The 22,861-nt window shown below is 38.1% G+C and overlaps 1 protein-coding gene across 2 annotated transcripts; it reads right to left on the reverse strand.

Annotated features, from left to right (window-relative positions):
- Nucleotides 1-3,421: 3,421 nt before the first annotated feature.
- On the reverse strand, nt 3,422-21,757 carry LOC132262080 (uncharacterized). 2 transcript variants are annotated; one of them, XM_059761218.1, is made up of 5 exons: nt 21,411-21,757; nt 15,879-15,963; nt 6,699-6,943; nt 6,301-6,636; nt 3,422-5,416 (listed from the first exon to the last, which is right to left on the reverse strand). In XM_059761218.1, the coding sequence occupies exons 2-5, from the start codon at nt 15,886-15,888 to the stop codon at nt 5,342-5,344; spliced, it is 666 nt and encodes a 221-aa protein (XP_059617201.1). In that variant the 5' UTR covers nt 15,889-15,963; nt 21,411-21,757; the 3' UTR covers nt 3,422-5,341. The 2 variants fall into 2 exon arrangements, with proteins under 2 accessions (XP_059617201.1, XP_059617200.1); XM_059761217.1 differs by lacking the exon at nt 21,411-21,757 and adding an exon at nt 19,748-20,858.
- Between the last annotated feature and the right edge of the window lie 1,104 nt (nt 21,758-22,861).

Here is a 22,861-nt window from a genome sequence, read left to right on the forward strand (position 1 = left end):
ATTCATTAGTGCCTCTTTGTCGATTAGACGAATCTGCCGGGCGTTTTTGCATGGCTCCTGCAGTCGCGGATGTTTTTGATTTTTTTTCTCCAAATAGATATTTATGTGACACATGATCGATCTTTCTTTGCTTTGAATAAAGCGGTAAAAAGTCCTGCTGAGCAGCCATAATATGAAATACATGTGTTTTCAGTTGATACATATATTTTCAACTCTTGTTGCTCCAGCATGAAAGTACACAATGAAATTAGAATCAGTGTTTGAAAACGACATGCCAGTTTATGCACTCTGATCGTATTTTCAGGTGAGAGTTGGAAATTTCAGCTTTCTTCTTCGTAAACAGAACTTCGGATTTATTTATGAAAGACGGTCCTCAAATTTCGTAGAATACTACGAGCATTCTTTGAATATGACTACAAAATATTGACTCTAACAGCTATAATACATTTCGATGCATTACGTGGCGCGTGAATTGAAAAGAAAACGAGAACCTCTTTTATCCCAGTCGAGATGAAAGGCTGAAAATCGGGATCAATTTCAGTTGATCGACCAAAAAGTCATTGTCCATTGAATGAGTCTTGGTTTGCAGTTTTATTTTCTCATTGTCTGCACATTGTTTGGCCACTGAAGTGAGTCTGGGGAAAACAATGAGCTCTCATATTTGGAGGTTAATCGATTGGAATATCATTGATTGCACAATTTGTATTGAATTGCGAACAAATTCCCGTCGTTTTGTGCGCCCTGCGATAAAAAGTGGCGTGCAGTTGATTGACAAAAACTGTGCCAATTGCTTTTATTTTGAGTGGCGTTTTTTTATCGGAAAAATGCTAAGAGGAAAATATTACGCCCTGAGGGTGGATTTTTTCTATACCATTGAATTTCTCGGTTCACCTTTTTCTGCTGTAATTGTTCTTGAGTCTCAATTTGGGAAAGTTATGTGGGAAAAAATGGATGCACAAAGTGTACGTTAAATATTCTCTTCAATTATAATTTCGAGCTGCGAAGCCACCTTGAGGCGTTCTACATACATATGTATACTTCTGTGTTGTGCACTTTTCGCATCACAAAACATTTTCAGGAATGGAAAAAGGTTTTTTGTATATAATTTGAGTTTGAGTGTGACTTAATTGCTTCAATTGGTTGAAAAACACGCTTGGATTTTCCGCGACGGACCCAGAAAATATTTTCCCACTCTATTATGTGGTTGATGGATTCCCAAAATTTGTTGTTATAATTGAGTTTTGTTTGCAATTATTTTCATTGCACGATTTCATTATGTGCAGAATTATCGCCATGGAAATGATCTACGTGAGCAGAGAAGGCAAATCCTGGGAGAGAGAGAAATAAAGATATCCTGCAATGTCTTCGAAGTAAAAAGTCTCTGTTGAGTTTTTGTTAGTTTCGGCGTTTTTTTTTGCTTTGTTCTTTTGAAAAGGTTTTTTGGATCGTCTTCTGTCTTGAAGGATATTAAAAACAGAATGTTTGTCAGTTTCTCTTCACTCATCCTTACGATTTATGTTGCAAAAGTGTCAGTTACTCATCAACATCATTTCTGTGTTGACTGAGCCACTTGATGACTTGTTTTAGTCTATTTATCAACAATATTAGAGTAGCAAGTTTTGATATATTTCAGGGTAAGATTGAAAATAGAATGATGTGCATGAAATGTGGTGTAATTTTATTTTTCATGTAATATTAACACCTCTCCAAACTGGGTTTCTTTACTCTTGCGGCGCAAAAACACTTGTTTATTTACCGTTTATGTCAATTTTGAGACGAATGATCTCGAGAAAGAAATGTTGTAAAACACAAAACGTCGTGTTTTCCTTGAAATTGATACTTTGTGGTTGTTTAAAAAAATATTTAAGACAATTTCTTGACTTTCACGCAACACAGGCGACAAAAAATGACTCATTGGCTCGTCATCCCAATAATTTTCAGTCGATGTGAAGTGTTGATATTTCATTTTTTGAGATTTTCCACTGCAATCAATCACAATTTCGGCTGAACCACAGTGAATGAATGGGTTTAATTGTTTCGTGTTGGTGTTGGAGGAACTTTTCACACATTTGGAAGTGTTTAAAATCTCAACATTTGCCATACAATCTTGAGTTGTAATTTGAGAAGAGTCAATCTATCAGATGATTTGAGTGTTTTGTGTGTATGCTGGAATAATTGAATTTACTGGGAATCGCGCTCTTTCCAGAGTCTTCTTCTCTCTTAGAGTGCAAAAGACTCCCTGTGAATGCACGAAGTGACATTCCTCAGTCTTCCTGACAGTTTTGTTCTCTGTCCAAATGTTGCAATGCTTGTGAATAATGGGCGAGTTGAATGGGTGGATGGAATAAAATTTACAACATGTTTACACGGTTTTTTCTCTCTTCCTAAACTCATGCATTGCAGTTCATTAGGATGCCACTAAAAGTTTTATCGTTTTATTGGTGCCTTGTAAATCAATGCAGGAGTTTTTTTCTGTGCATGTTTTGTGTTCTTTTTGTATCCAGAATGGACACTGAGCGGTTAGACAGACCCAGGAAAGGAGAGTGTCAATGGAAAAGTCTGGTGGCATACAGAATTAACATTCTTTTATCTGATTTCTTTTGAATTTCTTACCCATGTTCTATTTTATGTGCAACTTTGTCACAATTCAACATAAATATTTCTGTATAAAAGTAAGATATTTTTATGGTGTTTTATGTGAGATGAAAAGCGAAAAATTGGATTTGTTGAATTAGAAAAATTAGTTCAAACGGAAATCGCCAAGGGAAAGATCTTGATCCAAATAGTTTAGCAAAGTTATGAAATTACACCGATTTGATAATAAAACATTTATTATAATTTTCGGGGGCATGAAAGAGTTTCAGAATTGGGTATAAATCAAAATTAAACAAATAGTTTACTATACATTCTCTTAGGTTCTGCCATGTTTTCAACTGTAAATTCCACAACTCTCTCAATTGATATTGCTGGTTATATTCACCCTAATCCTGCCTTTATTTCCTGACAGTGGTTCATGATGAGAATCAATACGGAAGCCGCTCTCTCGAAGTTGCTTATGCTGGTAAAATGCGATTCTGGTGGAACGTGACAAACAATAAAAGAAGCCACTCTTGGGCCGCCATGTTGCAAAACTTCGTGCTCACGATTTACAAAATAATTTTCTGCTCTCTTTTGCCTCGGTGGAAAACAAATAGGTCATCATCATCCCAACAATATTTCTGCACAGAAAATAAGAAGAAATCAAACACGGCGAAGAGGCGTTTGTAACTCGCGCCATTCGCTCGGCGTAGCTTTTCAGCTCTTCTCCTTGCGTTGCACTAGCGACTCTGGTGAGCAGTGGCTGAAAATTGGAATGATGTACATCTATAGTACACTTTGTGTCTTCGCTATGGTTCGACCTTTTTGAGTGAAACTTCTCAAATTTACTTCTGAGTGAATAGTTTACCATCTTTTATTAATTCTTAAACAAAAGATATTTCTTATTATATAAAATATTTAAGCCATAGTTTACAACAAATTCATCCTCTACGTTATTTACAACACCTATTTCTTATATTCACTCTGTCTCAATTCAATTAAGAATACGCGCACCTCTTCATATGTGATCTCCTCGATTATTCTATACTTTAAACTTGTCCATCTTCACTTAATTTTATGATCTTCTGTCCGTCATTCAATAGAAACAGCAGCTATATTTAATTGTAGTAAATATATCCATGTTTAGACATTTGATTTTTCTTGTGTGCATGAGTTGAATTGTTTTCATTATTACTTTCTTCACATTGTCAGTAAAATCAATTTCAGTATTAACTTCATTAATCACTAGTGAATTTGTTAAGAATATAAAATCAATTTTAGACTTAATAGTATCATTTTTACAATGCCTTACAAGTATTCTCACTTTGAATTTTTATCTTTACTCGTACTTTCTCTTCATCTACACGCTATGTTTTATTATTTTCCATCATTTTTAATGTTTTTTTTTTCTTTAGAAGTGTAAAATATTTTTTTTGTTAATATTCATAAACAGTCTCTCTCGCGTCTATTAGATAATTATGTTCACAATATTCTTAAATTCACTTTCGTTTTTTCTTAGCATGTGTGTTTTTCATAATTACTACTATACAGTAATTGATTTCTCTCTTGCTACTTTTTAAAATGTTTCATAAATTGTTACTTCATTTTTTTTTATTTCTCTCTCTCTGAACTTCTTCTAAATGGACACCATTCATATTTAAATGCATATTTATTTCCATTGATTACTATTTTTAAAGTAATTTCCCTCTCTACATTCCATTGCAAATCTTTCTTTCCAATTTTGTTTAATAAATGTTTAATTATTCATTGTCAAATTTCACAATTGCTAAATTGGAAAATTTATCCACATGTAATTCTGATGCAATCTTCTACTAGCAATTTGTCGATTTATTCATCTTGAATTTTCTTTTATCTTGTAGAAATTTTGCTAAAATGACACAATATGATTTTTTCTTCTCTTTTTTTATAAGTCTACTTTTTTAAATACCTGACTCTGACTAGAAGAGAGATTTCCACTTAGCTTATGTTATATCGCTTTGTCGAGGTGCTCATTAGAGATGAAGAGTGGCACAAGATTGTGGATTTTCAACACTTTACAAACACTCCATCCGTATATTTTAAACAATATAGGCCTTAGACAAGTTATTGGATGCCCAATGTTAATTGAATTCATCTTCCCTGGAACTCTTTGTGCGACAGTGTTAAATTTATATGCGCTCTCCTATCATTAACAAAGAAAAAAAGAGAAAATTCTTTTGCCCATTTTAACCACTTCCACTCTCAATGAGCGATTCATTTATATTTTATATATTCTTATTTCCTCCTGCAAAAAATGATTGTTAATCACTTCGTCATGAGTAACATTATGCATGTCTTTAAAAATCAACGTCTTCTCTTTTCACGGAGCAAAATCACTCTGAAAATCTCATTTTCTCTCTCTATGGATCTCTAGCCGCTCTCCCGAATATCTTATGATCTATGTATGTTTCATTTCTATAAGAATATTACAAGAATAATCTCTGCCAGTTGAGGCAGAGATTGATTTTATTGAATTGTGATTTATCCATTTCTGAGCGTTTCTATTATTATTTTTTACGTTTCTTATGTGTGAAAAATTGCACAATTTCAGTTTGGAGTTGAGAAGAAGTAACAAGTCAAAAAAAAATCATTTAATTGGTGGTGTTTTGTCTATTGTTTGATAAATGTGTGGTTATGTGTGCGATTTGAGTGCCACGTGCGTTGTTCAGCCGGCTGGAGAATTTGTCAGCATTGCCGGCACATTGTAGGATTTAAAGACACTTCATCACCAGCAGAAGACAGGGAATTCACCACTGTGCTCCGTGTCGTGCCTCCAGGCGGTCACTGATCTTGCTTTCAGCTGCAGAAGAATCGTAAAATCACCATTAATTTGCAGAATATAAACATTTAACTTCGCTAAATCGATTGCACGCCGGCACTTGAACCTTCCACAAGCATTTCCCTCCGTGTCAACTCTTTAATTGCTATTCAGGACACTTCCGGAAAGCACCTTTAGAGCTTTTGTTGACATGCAAACTTTCCTTTTGGATATAAAATTCAATAATTACAAAATAGCGTTTCTCATGGAAATTTTTTTTATTCCTAAATGGAAAATTTATGCAAATTCACGGAAAATCGATTTTTAATTTTGTACTTAAACTTTGTATTATGTCTAATTGACTCACAAGCATTACGTGATTAAGGAAAAATGGTCATAAAGTGCATGAAAATTCATTTATGTTGCTGATACTGTAAGAAGAGTTTTGAAATTTTCCAACAACAAATAAAACCATTTTGCTATATTTAAATGTGTTGCCCAATATTACTTAGAAACCACGAGAATGAATCCCAAATACGTGAAACTCTCCTTGTTAGCATAATTCACAAAGTAAATTGAATGTTCATCTAGAAGTTATTGAAAGTTTAACCCATTTTCTTTGCCAGTCAAGAACGGTAATTACACGGCATATCGCTGGAATTGATCGAAAGGTATTTCTTGTTCTTCTTCCGATATGTTGCAATTTCGCTCGATTTTTTCCACTATAATTTATACAAACTACATTGTGCAGACTAATGCACGATTAATTCAGTGTGATTTGCAGTTCCTCTTCCAATTTACTCTATTATACTACAGAGCTTTCTAATGCCACTTGAATGGTTTTTTCTGTGGAGTGCTTGGCGAAGACTATCGCTTTCGTGAATAATTTGGAACACCTGATTGAGTTCTTGAACTTTGGGGCTCACCTGTTGCATTTTGTCAAAGTCCAAGCAGGGTCTGTGGAGCCTTTGCAGTCGCTGCGGCCGCTGGGGCGGACGACGTCGCGGCGACACGGCGCAGTGAAAAAGTTTTGCTGGCGGACTAATCGAACGGACAACGTCCATCGGAACGATGGGACTATCACATGAAATCCTAATACTTTCGATGCCACGCCCGGACTCGGTGAGGACGAGCGGCGTCGTGGCGCGTTGCTGCTGCACGTGCAGTGAGTGTAGGTGGCCACGCTGGGGCTTCAGGGCCTCCAGAGGGGGCGATGTGCGAAAATTGACTGGTGCCTGAACATGTTCCAGGAGATTCCTCACCTATAAATGCAATGAAAAGTGTCAATTGTGTTCATACGTTAATCAGTGGATTTCAAGCGCACCTCCTCGTCCGAACTGTGGGCCAAGGATCGCTTTCTTTTCTCAATCAGCGTCGAGCTGGACCTCTTCGGGGAGTCATCGTCGAAGATTGTGGGATTGGCCGCTTCCGCGGGCCCGTTGATCACTTCCAGTTCCTCCTCTGAGCTGTGCTGATCGTACATCAGATGGGACGCGTTCACGAAGGCCGGCGACTCGGAGGAACACGCAGTGTCCGTTGGAGATGTTGTGTCGTGTCGGGAGCTCATGCCTGCCGATACATTGAAATGTGGAAAAGCTCAGAAATTGTGTCACAGGAAGGTCGTATGTGTTATTTCCTGCGGTTACAGACCGTATCGATCGTGAAAATATGTTCGCATGCCAATTCTTGATTTCTTTTTGCGAGAATTTTCTGTGTGGGGAATTCTTTTTCTACGATGGGGCTTTTTTCAATGTCAATCCCCAACTTGTGAAGATTGCGTTTATGGCTATAAAAGTACCGCATAGTCGGTAAAATCGAATTAGTTTATAGTGAATGGCTAAAAAGTGAAGAACACAGTGGTGATCGGTGATTGGGAAATATGTGGAAATTCAGTGTTTTTTGTGCTCTCGCAACACTTTTCTCTGGATACAATGCCGCTACTTTCGACTCCCTCAAGGAATATGTAGATGCTCGTGCTAATTTGGAATATACGGAGAAGATATACGGTAACAGGATCACTATTTTATATTGTGTGATCACAGTTGGATGACAAGAGTTTGAAAGACTGAGTGAAATTTAGAGATAATAGACACTTTAAATACAAATCTAAATAGTTTGAGGAGCTTCAAGGACATTATAACTAGAAAAAAAGTTAAAATGATTGGGTCTAAGTACTTCTCTACTTAGTTTTTATTTATTTCAAAATTTGTCGAAAATTATATGAAAAGATTTTGTTTGATTGTAAGGAAGTGGGACGAATATTAAGATCTTTTGAAAATATATTCAAGTCTCAAAAAAAAATTCAATTACCTATAATTTTCTTTGTTTTTAAGTTTTATATCTCTAAACATCTTTATGTGAAATATTTTTTTTTTTATAATTGGCTAAAATATGTTAATGGCACGAAACGAGTATAAAGAAAAGTTGTAAACAAATAATCTCAGGTTAAAATCAGAGTTCAGTATAATTAGAGGATGCTTGTAATGTTGCATTTAATTGTAAGTTGTAAAAGTCATTTGAGTGTTTAATATGATTTGAAAAAATTAGAACAAGAAAAATCATTAAAGCAAGTAATAACAAAGGTTATAAGATGTAAACTTGTCGCTTGAATTAATCAAAAAATGGAAATAATTATTACTGCTGCTTCATATTTCGGGTCAAGAGCATTAATGGACATTTAGTGCACTGTCTTTCCAACTCTGATCACTTAAGCAAATTAAACGTCCAAATACTGATTTTTCTTTGTCATTTTCTTCATCAAGGAAGCCCGGAAATTCGCACGCAGTACGATTTTATAGTGATCGGCGCGGGATCAGCAGGAGCCGTGGTGGCGAGCAGATTGTCCGAGATCGCTAATTGGAAGGTGTTGCTTTTGGAGGCTGGTTATGCTGAGACATACTTGCACAAAGTACCTCTTATTTCCTCAACTTTCATATCGACGGCCACTAATTGGGGATATTTGGGAGAGCCTCAAGAGTTGGCTTGTCTGGGCATGACAGACCGCAGATGCTCGTTTCCACGTGGAAAAGCTTTAGGAGGATCGAGTGTGATCAATGCAATGATGTACGTTCGAGGAAACCGGCGAGATTATGACTTTTGGGAAGCACTAGGAAACTACAATTGGAGCTACAATGATATACTGCCTTACTTTAAGAAGTCAGAGTTGGTATCTCTTGATGGAGAAGAGGATTATGATTATCACGGACATCGAGGAGAGATGAGTGTGCAGTATAATCCCCACCAGTCGACGATATTAAGCGCATATCAGAGAGGAGCGGTTGAGTGTGGATATGAGGAGTTGGATTACAACGGAGAAAGTCAGATGGGGACGTCGAGAATTCAAACGACAACGAGAAATGGTCAGAGACACAGCACGGCTTCTGCATTTCTGCAACCAATTGCAAAAAAGCGTCGGAACTTACACATTGTAGCAGGAGCAAGAGTGACCAAACTCCTCATAGATCCCGATAAACGGATTGCGTATGGGTGCATATTCTTGAGAAACAACAAATTCCATAGAGTGTTTGCCACTCGAGAGGTCATAGTTTCGGCCAGTACTTTCAACTCACCGCAATTGCTAATGCTTTCTGGAATTGGACCTGCGTCACATCTAAGAGATATTAACGTTACAGTGATACAGAATTTGCCTGTGGGCAAGTCAATGTATGATCATATGTTCTTTGTTGGCCCCTCGATTATTCTCAACACCACACGTCAATCGGGAAATCTTCAGAATCTCAGATCTCAGGACTTTATGGACTACTCCAGAGGAGAAGGTCCGCTCACGGTTATTGCAGGAGTGGAAGCTGTGACTTTCACAAAGTCTCCAATTAGTGAGGATCCACCGGATTATCCGGATGCAGAACTGTTGTTCATGTCCGGAACTATGGGATCTGATGAGGGTGCGGGTCTTGCAAGAGGAGCTAATATTGATATAAGGACCTACAATGCTCTGTTTAAACATTTGGAGGATCCAAGGGTGGATGCAGTTGCGATAGCCATTCTCCAACTACGCGCCCGATCGACAGGCTATGTGAAGCTGTGGAACGACAATCCCTTCTACTGGCCTAGGATCTTTCCCGGCTATTTTCAGTATCAAGAGGATGTGGATGTTCTTATTCATGGTCTACACGAGGCTCTGAGGATTGTTGCAAGTCCTGCAATGCAGGCGTTAGGGGCTAAAATCGATGAGACTCCTGTGCCGGGTTGTGAGATCTTCAAGTTTGGATCCTACTCATACTGGGACTGCGCCATAAGATCAATTGCTTTGCCACTGTTTCATGCAATGGGAACTTGTCGAATGGGACCTGTTGGCGATCCTGACGCAGTCGTGGATCCCGAGCTTCGCGTACACGGCATTAAGAGGCTAAGAGTGGCGGACATAAGTGTGGTTCCGGGTCCAGCGTCCGGACACACGAACGCAGCTGCTATCATGATTGGCGAGAAGGCAGCCGATATGATTAAGAGCGACTGGCTGAGTGGAAAGTTTCACCGGCTAAACATCAACAGATTTCTCGAGTGAAACCTCCCCAAAAGTGTGTGTCTATAGCGAAATCTGAACCTATGTAGATAAGGAAAGATTGAGACAAAGAAGACAGATTTGGAAGAAAAATACAAAAATTTTGTGATTACGAGTGATATTTGCGACAATTGTGAATCCCTTATCAGCTTGTGTGTCACTCGCAGCGGACTTTTGCGGCTGTTGAGTAATAATTTCAGTGGACGGGGGGTAAGAATCGCGTGTGGCGATTCGAGGATTGGGTTAGTATTTCTCCTTGAGAGATAACAGAGTTTTCTCACTTTTTTCGACTGCTAAATTTAATCTGTTTGTCGTTTTTCTGTCTAGCAAGCGCGAATAACCCACCCATATAGTGTGATAATTGCCCTCCACATGCTGATGCAATTGACTTGGTAACATTGCAAACACTTCATCGTCTTCTCTAGGGAGAAAGTTCAACAATTTATGTGTGTTTATACAGAATTTGTTTTCTCAATATCCTGACGAGAGGAGAAAACTGGAAGAATCGCGTATTTTCCTCTGCGGAAATTGCAAATTGATTTCTGAGGAAAAGAGACTGAGCTTCTTCAAGTGATTTTCGGAGAATGGAATAAGAAAGATAAACTTCTCTTGGTATTCATATAAATTGAGACATTTGTATTAAGAATTCGCTCCCTTTTCCACGAACTATTTTCATTCTGGATGGAGAGCGGCTAAAGGTGAAGAATTGCCAAGTGAGAGGCAAGTAAACGATTCTCTCGTGTATTGAATGGCATCAAATCTATCATTCAGCAACTTTTCTCTGTATGCTCAACTTCTTTCCCCCCGCCTCAGCATCATACATGACCTGGAGTGGAAATGTGTTCAATTAAAAATTTACATAGATCCAATTTGGGGTCCTTTTTCACTTCACTTTTCTGTTCTAATTGTCTACAGACATGAATCCTCCAGGGGAATATGTTCAAGGGGCTTCCCAATAAAGCCCCTGCTTTGCTTGTTGAGTTTCCCATACGGTAAAAAACACCTTTTCCATTTCAAAGCAATGTTATAACATCACTTTGTCTGAGTGAAAAACTCACGAGGCATCCAATGAATCAGGCAAATTTCTTGGAAATGTGTATAAAAAATGTCAAATGTATAGAAGGAGATAGGGATTAAAATGTTCTTTGTGTATATAAATAAAGTTTTATTTACAAATGATTTCACGAAAATGCCACGTATGTTTTGTGATAGGAAAAACAATATTAGAAGGCGGGGTTTCGCATTGTACAGCTTTTGTCTGAGAGTCTTTTTGGAATTGAAAAACTGAGTACCGAGAATCTACATTTGGTGCTTCCACGACGTTCTTTTCATAGGAATCATTATGCAATTCTAAAGATGGAATATGTCGAGTTAAGTTCAAATTTCCAAGTTCCGCTTAAACTAAATTGTTCGCATGCTTATCTACATTTTTATATATCACATTGCATTTGCTATTTTTGCGTGTTTACTCAAAAGTCTTAAATAAAATTTCTCCACGAGATTAAAAGCTTTGGAACTTCAGTGTATTTTTGTCTGGTTGTGAGTCCATCAGTGGCATCATCTTGCATGCTTTAGCAGCGCTAAAGACAATTACACTGTACGGCTTTATCATATTTTTCCGCTGATTTAGATTGAACGGTTGTGCTTGAAAACAAGGGGAGAACATTGTAATGTTGATTGAGTCAATCAGTCTGTTGGTCTTCTATTGTGCGCTTTTTTTATCAGTGTCACAGAGGACAGAGCATTGCTGTGTGAAACGTGGTTTTTCGCAGATAAGCCCGAAAAAGACGTCACGCCAAATAAATAGCACGTAGCCCATCATCCAATTTTACTCATGCATCACAAGAAAAGATGTTGCGGGGAGCCGAAATGGGCGGTGGGAGGAAGATAGAAGTTGAAAACAAAGTTAATTTTACGTGTGTTTGATAATTTTACAGTTGGCACTTTGACAAATATACAAACTTCATTCTTCTGTCTTTGCTCTTTCTCTCTCTGTCTTCTAAAAATTTGCTCGTACACGCTTTTATTTTATATTCATTGTAAATTTACAACTTGTAGCATTTGTCGGTTATATCTATTGAGTCTTGTTTTTCGCATCGACTTTTTATGTCACAACCACATTGAATGGCGCTGCCTCGGCAATCATATATTGGGCTTCTTGTGTGGATGGTTATAAGTATAGTGACTCAGAAGGCACACGATATAGAATCGTGTGCGAATATCATTTGTATGGCAAATGGTTGTTTTTGTCGCCCCATCGAAATCGTCTGATTTTTCTTTCGGCCGGGCTGACCATAGAGTTATCAATAGGCGAAGACGAGGAGAGAAAATCACTTGTTTTGCTTCTGTTACTCCTCAATTTAATTGACTCCCGCCATCATATAATGATATTTAACTATTATGTAACTGACGAGTGTAGTTTTCTATTGCCATTTTCACATCGAGTATGCAAAACAAGCTCATTTACCACCAACAATTGCCTCACACTCTTTATCAAATTCTCATTGCTCGTGGTTTTTAGGCCAAAATGTACGAGTGTAGAAATGTAAATCAATATAAAACGATGTGTGTGAACGTTTGATTAGGCGTTCGATATAGTTTTTTGCAGACTCGCGAAATACTCGAAATGATTAGCAGTGGAAGCGTTGAGAAAAACCCAAAAAATCGCCGTTGAGATATGTATTTTTTTTTCCTCAAGAATCTGCGTATCAGAGTTAAGATTGGTGGAAAAAGAATTAACTACTCAATAGTAACCTTCACGGTGTCTCTCGGAATTTCCTCTTTCTCTTCAATTTCTTTTTTACACCACGCATCTCGAATTCCTTTCTTTGTCCACGCACGCGATGAAGTGGGAAAATAGTCATTGTCATGTGAATTTTCAAAGAAGCCCATTCAGCCTTAAGTAAATTGATACTGAGCGCGCTGAAGAGATTGAGGAGAGGCGAAGATATTACCTTGATTTCGCACATGACTCTAAACATATTACAATCCTCAATTAGGACATTGTCAGTCTGTTTGTTTCAGTTCCTTCATCTAGCCTAATTCTGTTTTATATGGGGTTTTATAAAGAGTTTATTTGGGCAAGTGGAAAATTCCACATGTTTTCTCGTAGACCACTTAATAACCCTCCCTCATATCGCAAATGGAGTGTGGAGATTGTGTGTGAAGAACCAGAAATGGAAGAGTATGAACAATTGCGACGATTTGAATAATAATTAAATAAAAATGACATGAAGTGAAAAATATTGACAAAGAATAATTACATCACTCACCAACTTGTTCACCCATTCGTGCATTACAATAAATACGTTTTTCTACGATCCTCACTCGTTGGAGCAATAAATGAGACAATGTCAGGGCATCGAACTATTAACCTTCACCATTTTGCTTGAAAGTAAATTGCCTGAGTTTCATAAGTGTGTTTGAGCGCGCTTCTCTACTATAAGCAAAATACATTCCTCATCATGTGCTGCGATGTTGTGTAGTTTGGCCAATAATAATAATGTTCAATATTTCACTCTCTCGACTCTTTAAACAACTTCTCTCCATACAGCAATCACACAACTATCATGTATCGTATGCAAGACCACTTGGATGAGCCCTGTGTGTGGCAATTATTGGACAGTGGGGAAGCGGGTGTGGAAAATCATGGGGAAAATAAGTAAATAAAAAATAACTGCTCAATAATATTCTACACGCGCGCGTGGGTACTTTTTTACACACTCCTAACAGATTAAGTGGCGAGGAACGCGAGTATGTGTGTGACTTGTTCTGATTAATTGCATAATTTTCCACAAGCTCATTCTGACCGATTGTCCACGGAGTGACATTGAAGGGGGCGCGCGAGAAAAGACAACAATATGTAGATACGTCAGTATTAAAGCCAATTAGACATGATGGTAAAATTGAAAATACATTAAATGAAACATTTGAATTGACTATTTAGCTCGTGCAAAATGTTTGCGCTTCTCATACAATTCCAGTCACTCCACCTTGATTGTGAATTGTGATAACGTGAAATAGCTAAGATATGCAATTAGGGTGTTGTAACATTTTTTTTGGACACGCAGATTATTTACTTACTTGCGCTTTAAAGCATTTTAAGTACAATGTGTACAGGATTTCCAGTGAAGATTTAGAACCATCCCAAGAAGAACGGAAATAGTGGATTTTTATGATTTTTCGTTTAGACCGTTTAATTCTTATCACTTATTAATTATGAGAAAAAATTGCTGAAACTTATTCTAAGAAGCAATTACTTATTTTGTAAAAGGGCACTGAATAAAGAAGAGAGAAGGGGGAAATTTATATTCCAATTAGAAAGTTGTAGTCTGAAAGACTGTGTGTGGAAAATTCCTCATATGAGTTTTTTGGCTGTGTTTCAAGAAAAGCGCGTGTAGCACGACTTAACTGTAGTCTCATTTAAGTTCTTTCATATATCTTATAATACATAATATCTCGTAGTACTACACATACACACACTTAGGACGGGGGAGAAAGAATGAAATCGATAGCATAAGTGTTGGTATGCGATGTAGTATTTTATGGATGTGTGACGACAGTAATTCAGTATCGAAACTGAGAGGTTTAGGCACACAAATTGGAGAATAAATTCATTTTCTCTCTGTGAAAAATCTCATCATGTCCATGACATCAAGTTAAGAATCTCATTTGATCATCGAATGAGTTGTTTAGCAATTATTTATACAATATTTCTACATACAATGTTTCTCTGCAATTTTCCACACACGCAATAAAAATGGGTGTTTTATCGCCAATTGAGTTGTTGTTCAGAGTCATTTGGTAATTTAAGTGAATGATTTGTACTCCATTCCGTTGGCATGAGTGTCCCTTTTTGATTTTTGGCACGAGTGCATTTTGCAGTCTGTCTCACGTAAAGTTCACAGATGCATCGCGTTGTCTCGCTCGAGCGGAATTCCTGGCAGTATCAAGGATAAGGAGAAACACGAAATGGGGCGCTCGAGAGTGTTACAGAGGGCAAAAGTTAGTACTGCACGGAAAACTCCCAATTGCTGCCCTTTTCCTGCAACTGTGTGAGTGTGTATGTGTGTGTAGGAGCGCTTGAAATGCGTGAAAATGTGGGTTCCCATGAATGAAATGTTGTAGAGCGCATGCGGCTATTGAGCTTTGTAGTGTTGTTAGTGTGACGAGCAAACAACGAGGCAAATGATGGTGGCCTCGACACGGCAAAGAGGCGAGCTTTCAATTGCAAGGTGGAAATTAATTGAATTGCAGGCATTGCCTCAAGTCCACAAAGGATCCGAGCGATGGCGAAGCTTAAAGGATACCTGATATGCGGCATGATGCAAAAATGGGCGTGAGAGGATGGTTTCTCTACGATAGCAAAAGAGGGTGTTTTTGATAAGAGCGGGGATGGAATGTCCTTCTGTTTGGCCATTGAGGGTAAATGGATTGGAAAAATGGGCCCGACATTCCATATTCTTTCTCCCCAAAACACATCCAAAACACTAAGATTGTCCCCATGAAATGCGTAGTGGGAGAGATATTTGCAGAGACTTGCGCATTCTGCTGAAGGATAATTCTCACTATTGTCGATTTTTCTTTAGGGATATACAAAAATTTTACATCCTTTACAGAGATTGTACTATGTTATTTACTTCCTCTTTGAGTGGATAGATCCGTTCACGCTTTTCTGTGCGAATCCTTGAAGAAGGTGCAAACTTCATTTTTCATGCAATTCCGATGGAAGTTGCTCACTGTGAGAGTGGAAAGAATGCTGAATGAAGGGGAAGAAGTCGGAATATTTACTTTAGTTACTACGTAAAATTTTCTTCCATTCTCGCTTACACTTCACGATACATACAATTGGTATATAAAGAGGCCAAGACAAAGAGTGTAGAGCTTAAAATGGAATATGATGATGAGACACTGAACAAATGGTCTGTCTATATACCGAGGGAAAATAGATGGAATTGTGATCTATTTTGAAAAAATTGTACTCACTGTATTCCATATCTGCTTCGTGATAAATATTTTCAGCATCTAAATCACCATCGTCAGATTCAGTTCCAGAATCATGTCCGTCAATCTGCAATGAGAAGGACACAAAAGGGAATTACTCCTCAAGTTACTCGTTATCCCTCAAGGCATTGCGTTGGCAAGAAGATAAGTGTCCATAGAAGGAAGTTGAGATTAACTTATTGCCTACGAGAGGCAGATTCTATAGCTAAAATTGTTCTTTGTGGTGTTAAAAATGTAGATTAAGTACCAATTCTGCTTAGTTTCGTGTAGAAATGGAATTTTCGAAACTCAAAAATTCATGCCATATTTTTTAGATAATTTTTTGGATACTGTGCACAGTGCGTTCGAATTTGTTTTATGTGTTATAATTAATTTTTGGAATATTTATAACATAATTAGCATGATTCTTTATTTTCTACACATTGTCATTCGATTTTGCTATATTGGGTTGTCCGATCGATCACAGAAAGGTGATGTGAAATGGCAGTTCTTAAAAAACGCGATTGTTGTTTAACAACTGTGGCCTCTCTTGTTCTCCTCCTTGTTTCGCTCGTGCACACAAGACTGTGGCATTTTTCGTTTGGCTCTGGTCGTGTTGGGGAATCAGTACCCAGTCATATAGTGTGTTGATACCCCAAAGAAACCGGTATATCGACGCATTTTTCCGTCCTCAATCGGACCTACAAGAAACCACTTGAGCAACAATCTCATCTCATGTTCCTTTTCCTTGCCCCTCTCTCTCTTTCGCTCGTTCATGCCACTCTGCACCACACAATCTTGCAAGTGTTCCCCGAGGTGGGCTTTTTTTTAATGAATTATTGTTCTATGACTGCAAACTCCAAGTTAATCCCATTGGGCACAGCAAGAACACTCTGTGTTTACTCTATCGCACAAGTGTGTCTTTTAAAAATATGTACACACGAAATGGAGTTGAAAAGGAAAAAAATAGCATCTTACACGATGTAGAAAAAGACTGAGCAGAAAATGATCACGAGAGAAGAATTTATGATTCATAGCATTGAATGTTGCATAGTTTGAAAAAGTACCAAACTATATAGAAATTCATTACTCAACGTTAGTCTATTTTGAGGGCATTTTAGGTTTGCAAGTTTAGCTACCCACAATTGCCAGAGGGTGAATGTTGTTTACTAGCTAATTACCTCTATTATCGGCACAAACATATTACCCATAAGAATTTGTGACTCTTGAAACAGCATAATTTCACTGTTGCCACAAATATCAATGAACATGACGGATTTTCCGTCTCACGGGCATTCAATGCACTTTAGAAAGCAGAATGAAATGAAAGCTCACTTCTAGGAGAGAAAACTCACAATCATATACAACAAATGTGTAATGCATATGAATATTTCTTTTTCTTAGGAAATAAACCACTGTGTTGAACTCCAATCGGCGTCTTATGCCGACGTCTCAATGGATCCGAATGGCGAAACAAAGACTGAGACTCTCAGATTATGTTCTTGAATGTGCAACTTGTGTGAAATGTGTAACCGATATAATAATGTTTCATTAGTTGGACGAGGGTTATAAAATGAGCGGAAAGCACCTTATCTCGGACACAAGTACTCTTTATCGTGTGACACGGACGAGAATATGAGTATTCCAATAACCTCATGAGAGACCAACTGCCAAGGGGGAGATTCTGAGAGTCCGCTTCTGCTCCGTTCAATCGGCGGAATAGCACAAATTGAAAACAAGATTATGCAAGTTTAGACGTGTTTTACTCCATTTCGTACACATTCGTGCTACGCTGCGTCTCTCTGTGTTGGCATGACATACATAGCAGAGTGGTGTGGTTACAAGCGAAGAGGAAGGCACTGCATCATCGATGTTGGTGCGCCTTATTTACCCAAGAAAGTCTCTTTCTTCACGAGAGAACTCACACAAAACGGCCGACGAGGGCATTCTCTGATGGCTGGAAACTATCAGTTTCTTTCTGGGTACATAAATCTGCGTCCTAAAGACTACACACAAAGTGCTCTATGTGCACTAGAGACACAACAAAAGTTACAAGACACACATTAATCTAGCCAGACATTACGGCCAAATGGAGGTCAACACGAGGGGGAATTGTACAAATTCTAATCTTTCAATTTGAGAGCATTTTTCAATCTACTCGCCTTTTTGGGTCAGCAAATAATTGGTCAAATTTGTTCTTTACGTCGAATCAATCAATGTGAACAAATATAACTGACACGCGTCCGAGAAAAATATCCTTTCAAACTTAGGCAAGGAAACACGATATATGTTTTGTTGGATTTCAGCAAAACCTTTTATCGAAAGCTCATTCGCTCTGTTTATACTGTATTGAAGTATAAAAATCGAGTCGAGATTTGTTAAATCACAGCTTTTCATATCTCTTGATGATATTTTTTTTTACTTTTGAAATGTTTTTTTTGACACATGTATAAATCGTGAAGAATAAATATATACTTCTTAAATAAGTAATAAAATAAGGGATTTCAAATGGAAGCCAATTTGTGAATGCAAATAAATAGTATGAAGAATTACTGACCATATGTAAGTGATGCCACGGTCTAAAGAAGTAATTGAAAAGTTTTCAAAGTGCCTAATGCATAAACAATACTTTGAGTTTATCTTTAAAATAGATACTAATTTATTCATGATGACGAAGATTTGAAATGTCTTCGGATTTTAAATAAACACCGTCTATCTTAACACAATCTGATTAATATTTAAAAGGGAAATATACCATTGTACAGCTGATTGAATTCTTTATAAATCCACGCTGAAATAAATCTTCTGTTCTCAAAATTTATACTAAAGTCTCGACAAAAGCACGCACGAGAGACCTTTTATATTCCTGATTTCCCAGGGAGTTTTTTTTTTAATTTTATTTTACTTCTCTATTTCTGATGATGTCAGAAACATTGAAGAAGTCTTTCTGGTGGTGAGAAACTATCAATGGAATATCACGAGTGAAACAATTGAGGAGATAATCACTCCGTAGAAATAAACAATTTAGCTGCTGAAGTCTTAATTGGAATTTTAATGGTAAATGGTAAGAAAGAGTGATATTTGAGCTCTTCGCTCGGCTTCTCCAGCAATTGGAAATCTCTTTCTTTGTTACTCAATATTATGAAACATCACTGTTAATTTGTAGGCGAAACACCATCACACTCGAAGTGTTCGTTCGGTACCAATAACGAAATATACAACAATGAACTTGACGCTGAAGAAGCGTACATGAGGTGGAAAAAAGTCACTCGAAGAGGGAAAAAAGAAAGAAGTTTGCATGTGTTGTTGAACACAGAGGTAGAGACTTAATAGCGTACGAGAAGTTACTACAAAATTCTTCGAGTGTCTTTTTTTATCAACGAAAACACAACATATACTTATGTGTATAGAGATGTTTAAGGAGTGATTCGGAGATTAGACCCACCCACAGTGGGGAACAAGTTTAATTTTCTGTTAATGTTTTCTCGACTTTGGCCTACAGTTCTTGCGATTGCAGTGATTCTGGGGCCTCTCGTGAGTTCAATTAAGGCAAGTCTGCGTTCCATTCACTTGACTAGTGACTTTTCTGCCTCTTTTTGTAACAAATAATAAATACTGTCCAAATGTGACACACACAGACACTGCCTGGTATTTTCCCGCACACTCTCGCACTTTTCTCGTCCATGGAAGGCAGAATCAATTGATGGTGTGACCTTCAAAAATGGTCTCAACCTCCCCTGCTCGTAAATTCAGCACCGTTTCCTCCGAGTGTGTGCGTGAAAATGCGAAAATTTCATGCTCCTCCAACTGAGTGTCGCGAGGGTGGAATTTTCACATGAATTTCCAGAGACTGGAATAGTCATCATGCCTACCTTTTCATTGATGTTATCCTCATTTATTGATTGCGTTCGAAGCTTGTGTGTTAAATATTTCAGCATTTTTCCAAATAGATTTTTCTGCTTCGCACTGAGTTCTCGTATCCCTTCCTGGGCTCGCTTTTCTCTTAATTTCCTGTCAATTCTCTCTCTTTCTCACTATATTGCACCCACACAGATCACAGCTTCTGGTTCTCTTTTGCTCTCTGTCTCACCGTTTGAATGCCTTTACAAATTTTCACATCATACTTCTCAGGCTATCATTCAACAATATATTCTGAAGATTGTCTCTCATCCCGCATTCTTATGGCTGTGCTGGAAAAATGAGGCTTGCGAGTGTTGGAGAATATGCAATGTGCACTTTTTCTCAGCTCCTCAAACTGGGTTGTCGCCCTTCAATTGACCAGGGAAAGAGAGTTGTTCTTCAATGAGGAAAATGTCGATGAGAAAAGTCGTGAAAATAGCTGTGAGTTTAAAGTCTCTCTCGATGCTCTCATTTCTTCGTTTTTCCCCCAGTAAACTATTCTCAATTCTAGAGTGGTTCAGTGCACTCTGAAAAGTTGCACTTTGCTTCGCAGTGAATGTCTGATGGTGATGTATATTATCCTATAGGGATGTCTTTTCACCTCAATCTGAGAAGATTTTCTGTGTTTTGTGGGCAAGCGGATGCCCTTTAAATGATGCGAGTACACTGTGAGAAAAGAGCGGCGATACTGTTCTCTTTGTCAATCACACACTTTTGTCCACTTGAGTATGAGATCTCAGGCGATTTTCACTCACAATCTCCCCATTGTCTGCCCTGAGTTGTGCTTCACAGGCACAGAGACAATCCGAGAAATCGATTCTTGAGGTGTTTTCGGAGGACACGAACAGAAGGAGGAAATAATGAGGAAAAAACTGCACAAAATTCTCTTGTCAAACTGTTCTTCTCTTCATGCACACAAACTCTCCTCGACTTTCCTGCTTGCTCTCCGCAACTGCACTCGACTCACTGGCAATCCGCGCTACAGAATCCACTGCTATTCCCTATGCTTCGGTCATCATGTGTTGGATGGTCGTGCTTTTTCCCAACCTTCCCAATGTGTGTGTTGTGTGGCACTTTATAGTGATATGATGCAATTGAATTGTATGAGTATCCACATAGTGACGAAAGAAGAGGCCCAAGCGTGAAAGAGCGAGCGAATGAAAGAGTTTCAGAACTGCATTCTGCTCTGCTCTGGGCGAAGAGACTTTAATTTACATTTGCGCAGGTTACATCCTTCAGTCGAGCAAGGATGAGGATGTAATTTTCCGAAATTTACTTCTCCAGGCATAAATTCTTCTAATAAATTTTTTCTCCTCTTTGTAGACCCCGAGAAAGTTTCTGATGGATCCTTGCAAACTTACAACAGTAAGGCACTTGCTATATAGGAGGATGGCACCACATTTGACCTTAACCCAATGCCATTTTTCATGCAGGATTGGCGGAAAGTTGGTCATGTCTCTGCAAAGTTGCATTTGAAAGTTTCCAAGGATATAACTGCGGTTGCCATATATAGTTTAACGCAAGTTTGTTCGCTATGTAGGGCTTCCTATCTCCTGAATGCGCGTCTGCCTCTATTCTTCTTCCACACTTACTAGCTCTCTGTCTCGCTCTACTACTACGAACTACTACACATACCTGATTCTCTCGATGCCTCCATCTCTTTTTGGAGTAAAAATTCACTTTCAGTAAATAGCTCTAGAATATCAAACTTATCCACCGAAAATGTCTCACTCAAAGTCCCAAAATCAATGTCGGAAATTTTCCAAATGAAGCCCCTCGGTATTTTTCTCTTCCTCACCCGCGCGAAGTCTTCACACTGAACTTGTTTTCCGGAAAAGTAAATATTTGATGATGATTAGTGCTCACAAGTCCCAGAATTCCATCGCACAGACGGGGGACGATTTTCAAACACAAGAGATGCGGAAGACACGGAAAAAACTCGTCTCGTAGTAACATGAATGACTGTGATACTATCGGGCCTTTCTGCCTTATTGCTTTGAAACTCTCAATTTTACTCAAGTAGCCGATTTGGCTTCTATACATGTATATCTTGTCATTTCTGCCACTGTGGGTATGATTTCAATTGCTCTCTCGCGTTTGCGCACACCATCAATCGCCTCTCTGTGTTTCTCTCTTGGCTGAGTTTAGAACTGTTTGTTTTTTTCTACTCTCCTAATGCTCTCCCATAGTTTGATCACACTCCCATCGAGCCACACTCAAATATCAATTCATGCTAGAATAGTAAAAATATAGCGATGCGATTTCTGTAAGGGAAAAAGAGAGAAACGTCAAGTTGATTCACAATCTTTTACTTCGGTTTTACACTAAGTCTCTCTGTCGCTCTCTTGAATTTTCACACTAATACAGCCATGGAAGATTTGTAGTTAGATGTGCGAAAGGTGAGGAAAAGAAGAGACAATATACTTAACCAAGAAGAGGGTAATAATATTCCTGGTTTGTGTACTATGTGAAGCTATGTCAAATCACTTATTTAGATGGTTATTTTAATCTAAAATTAATCTCAAATGTACAGCAGATTTTAAACATAGATTACACTCAGAGATGAGTGCAAATTCAGGCCATGGTATTGAAATGAAAAGCAAGTGTAATGAACTAGTTGAAATCTTAATTACAAAATCCAGATTCAGACAAGATCATGCTGTTCTATAGAGCTATATAGCCCAGATTGTTTTCAATCATGTCTAGCGTGATTTAATCAAAATGATGTAATAGTAATTTGACTTAAATTCTAGTACCGAAGTGTAATTAAATTGTATGTTTAATCCTGAGGGACATTAATTATTTGTAGAATTTATTTTCAGTTACAATATCTTGGTTTTGGTATTATTAATTGATATCTCAGTCTCAGTCCTGATTTAGATTCAAGCTGTGCTCGATACTTCCTGTATCTTCTTTTGAGATGGACGAGCCCCTTATCCGGGTCCACTCAACACATTTGAAGAGTGAAGTTGAGCGTGTGTCGGATGTAGAGGTGCGCGTGTGTGCGGAGTGTATATAGGGATCGGCGGGGAGTCGTGGGACGCAATATTTTACTCACAACATGACGATTTTGCGTACGTTTAGGG

Source organism: Phlebotomus argentipes, unplaced genomic scaffold (genome assembly GCF_947086385.1).
Source record: "Phlebotomus argentipes unplaced genomic scaffold, Phlebotomus argentipes genome assembly contig_15, whole genome shotgun sequence".
NCBI lineage: Eukaryota > Metazoa > Arthropoda > Insecta > Diptera > Psychodidae > Phlebotomus > Phlebotomus argentipes.

Coding starts and splice junctions, on each gene's coding strand:
- LOC132262080 (XM_059761217.1), bottom strand. CDS start 19,813: ATGCTGAAATATTTAACACACAAGCTTCGAACGCAATCAATAAATGAG. Junction 6,944..15,878: donor CGAAGCAGATATGGAATACA/GTGAGTACAATT, acceptor ATGTATCGGCAG/GCATGAGCTCCCGACACGAC. Junction 6,637..6,698: donor CCCACAGTTCGGACGAGGAG/GTGCGCTTGAAA, acceptor TTGCATTTATAG/GTGAGGAATCTCCTGGAACA.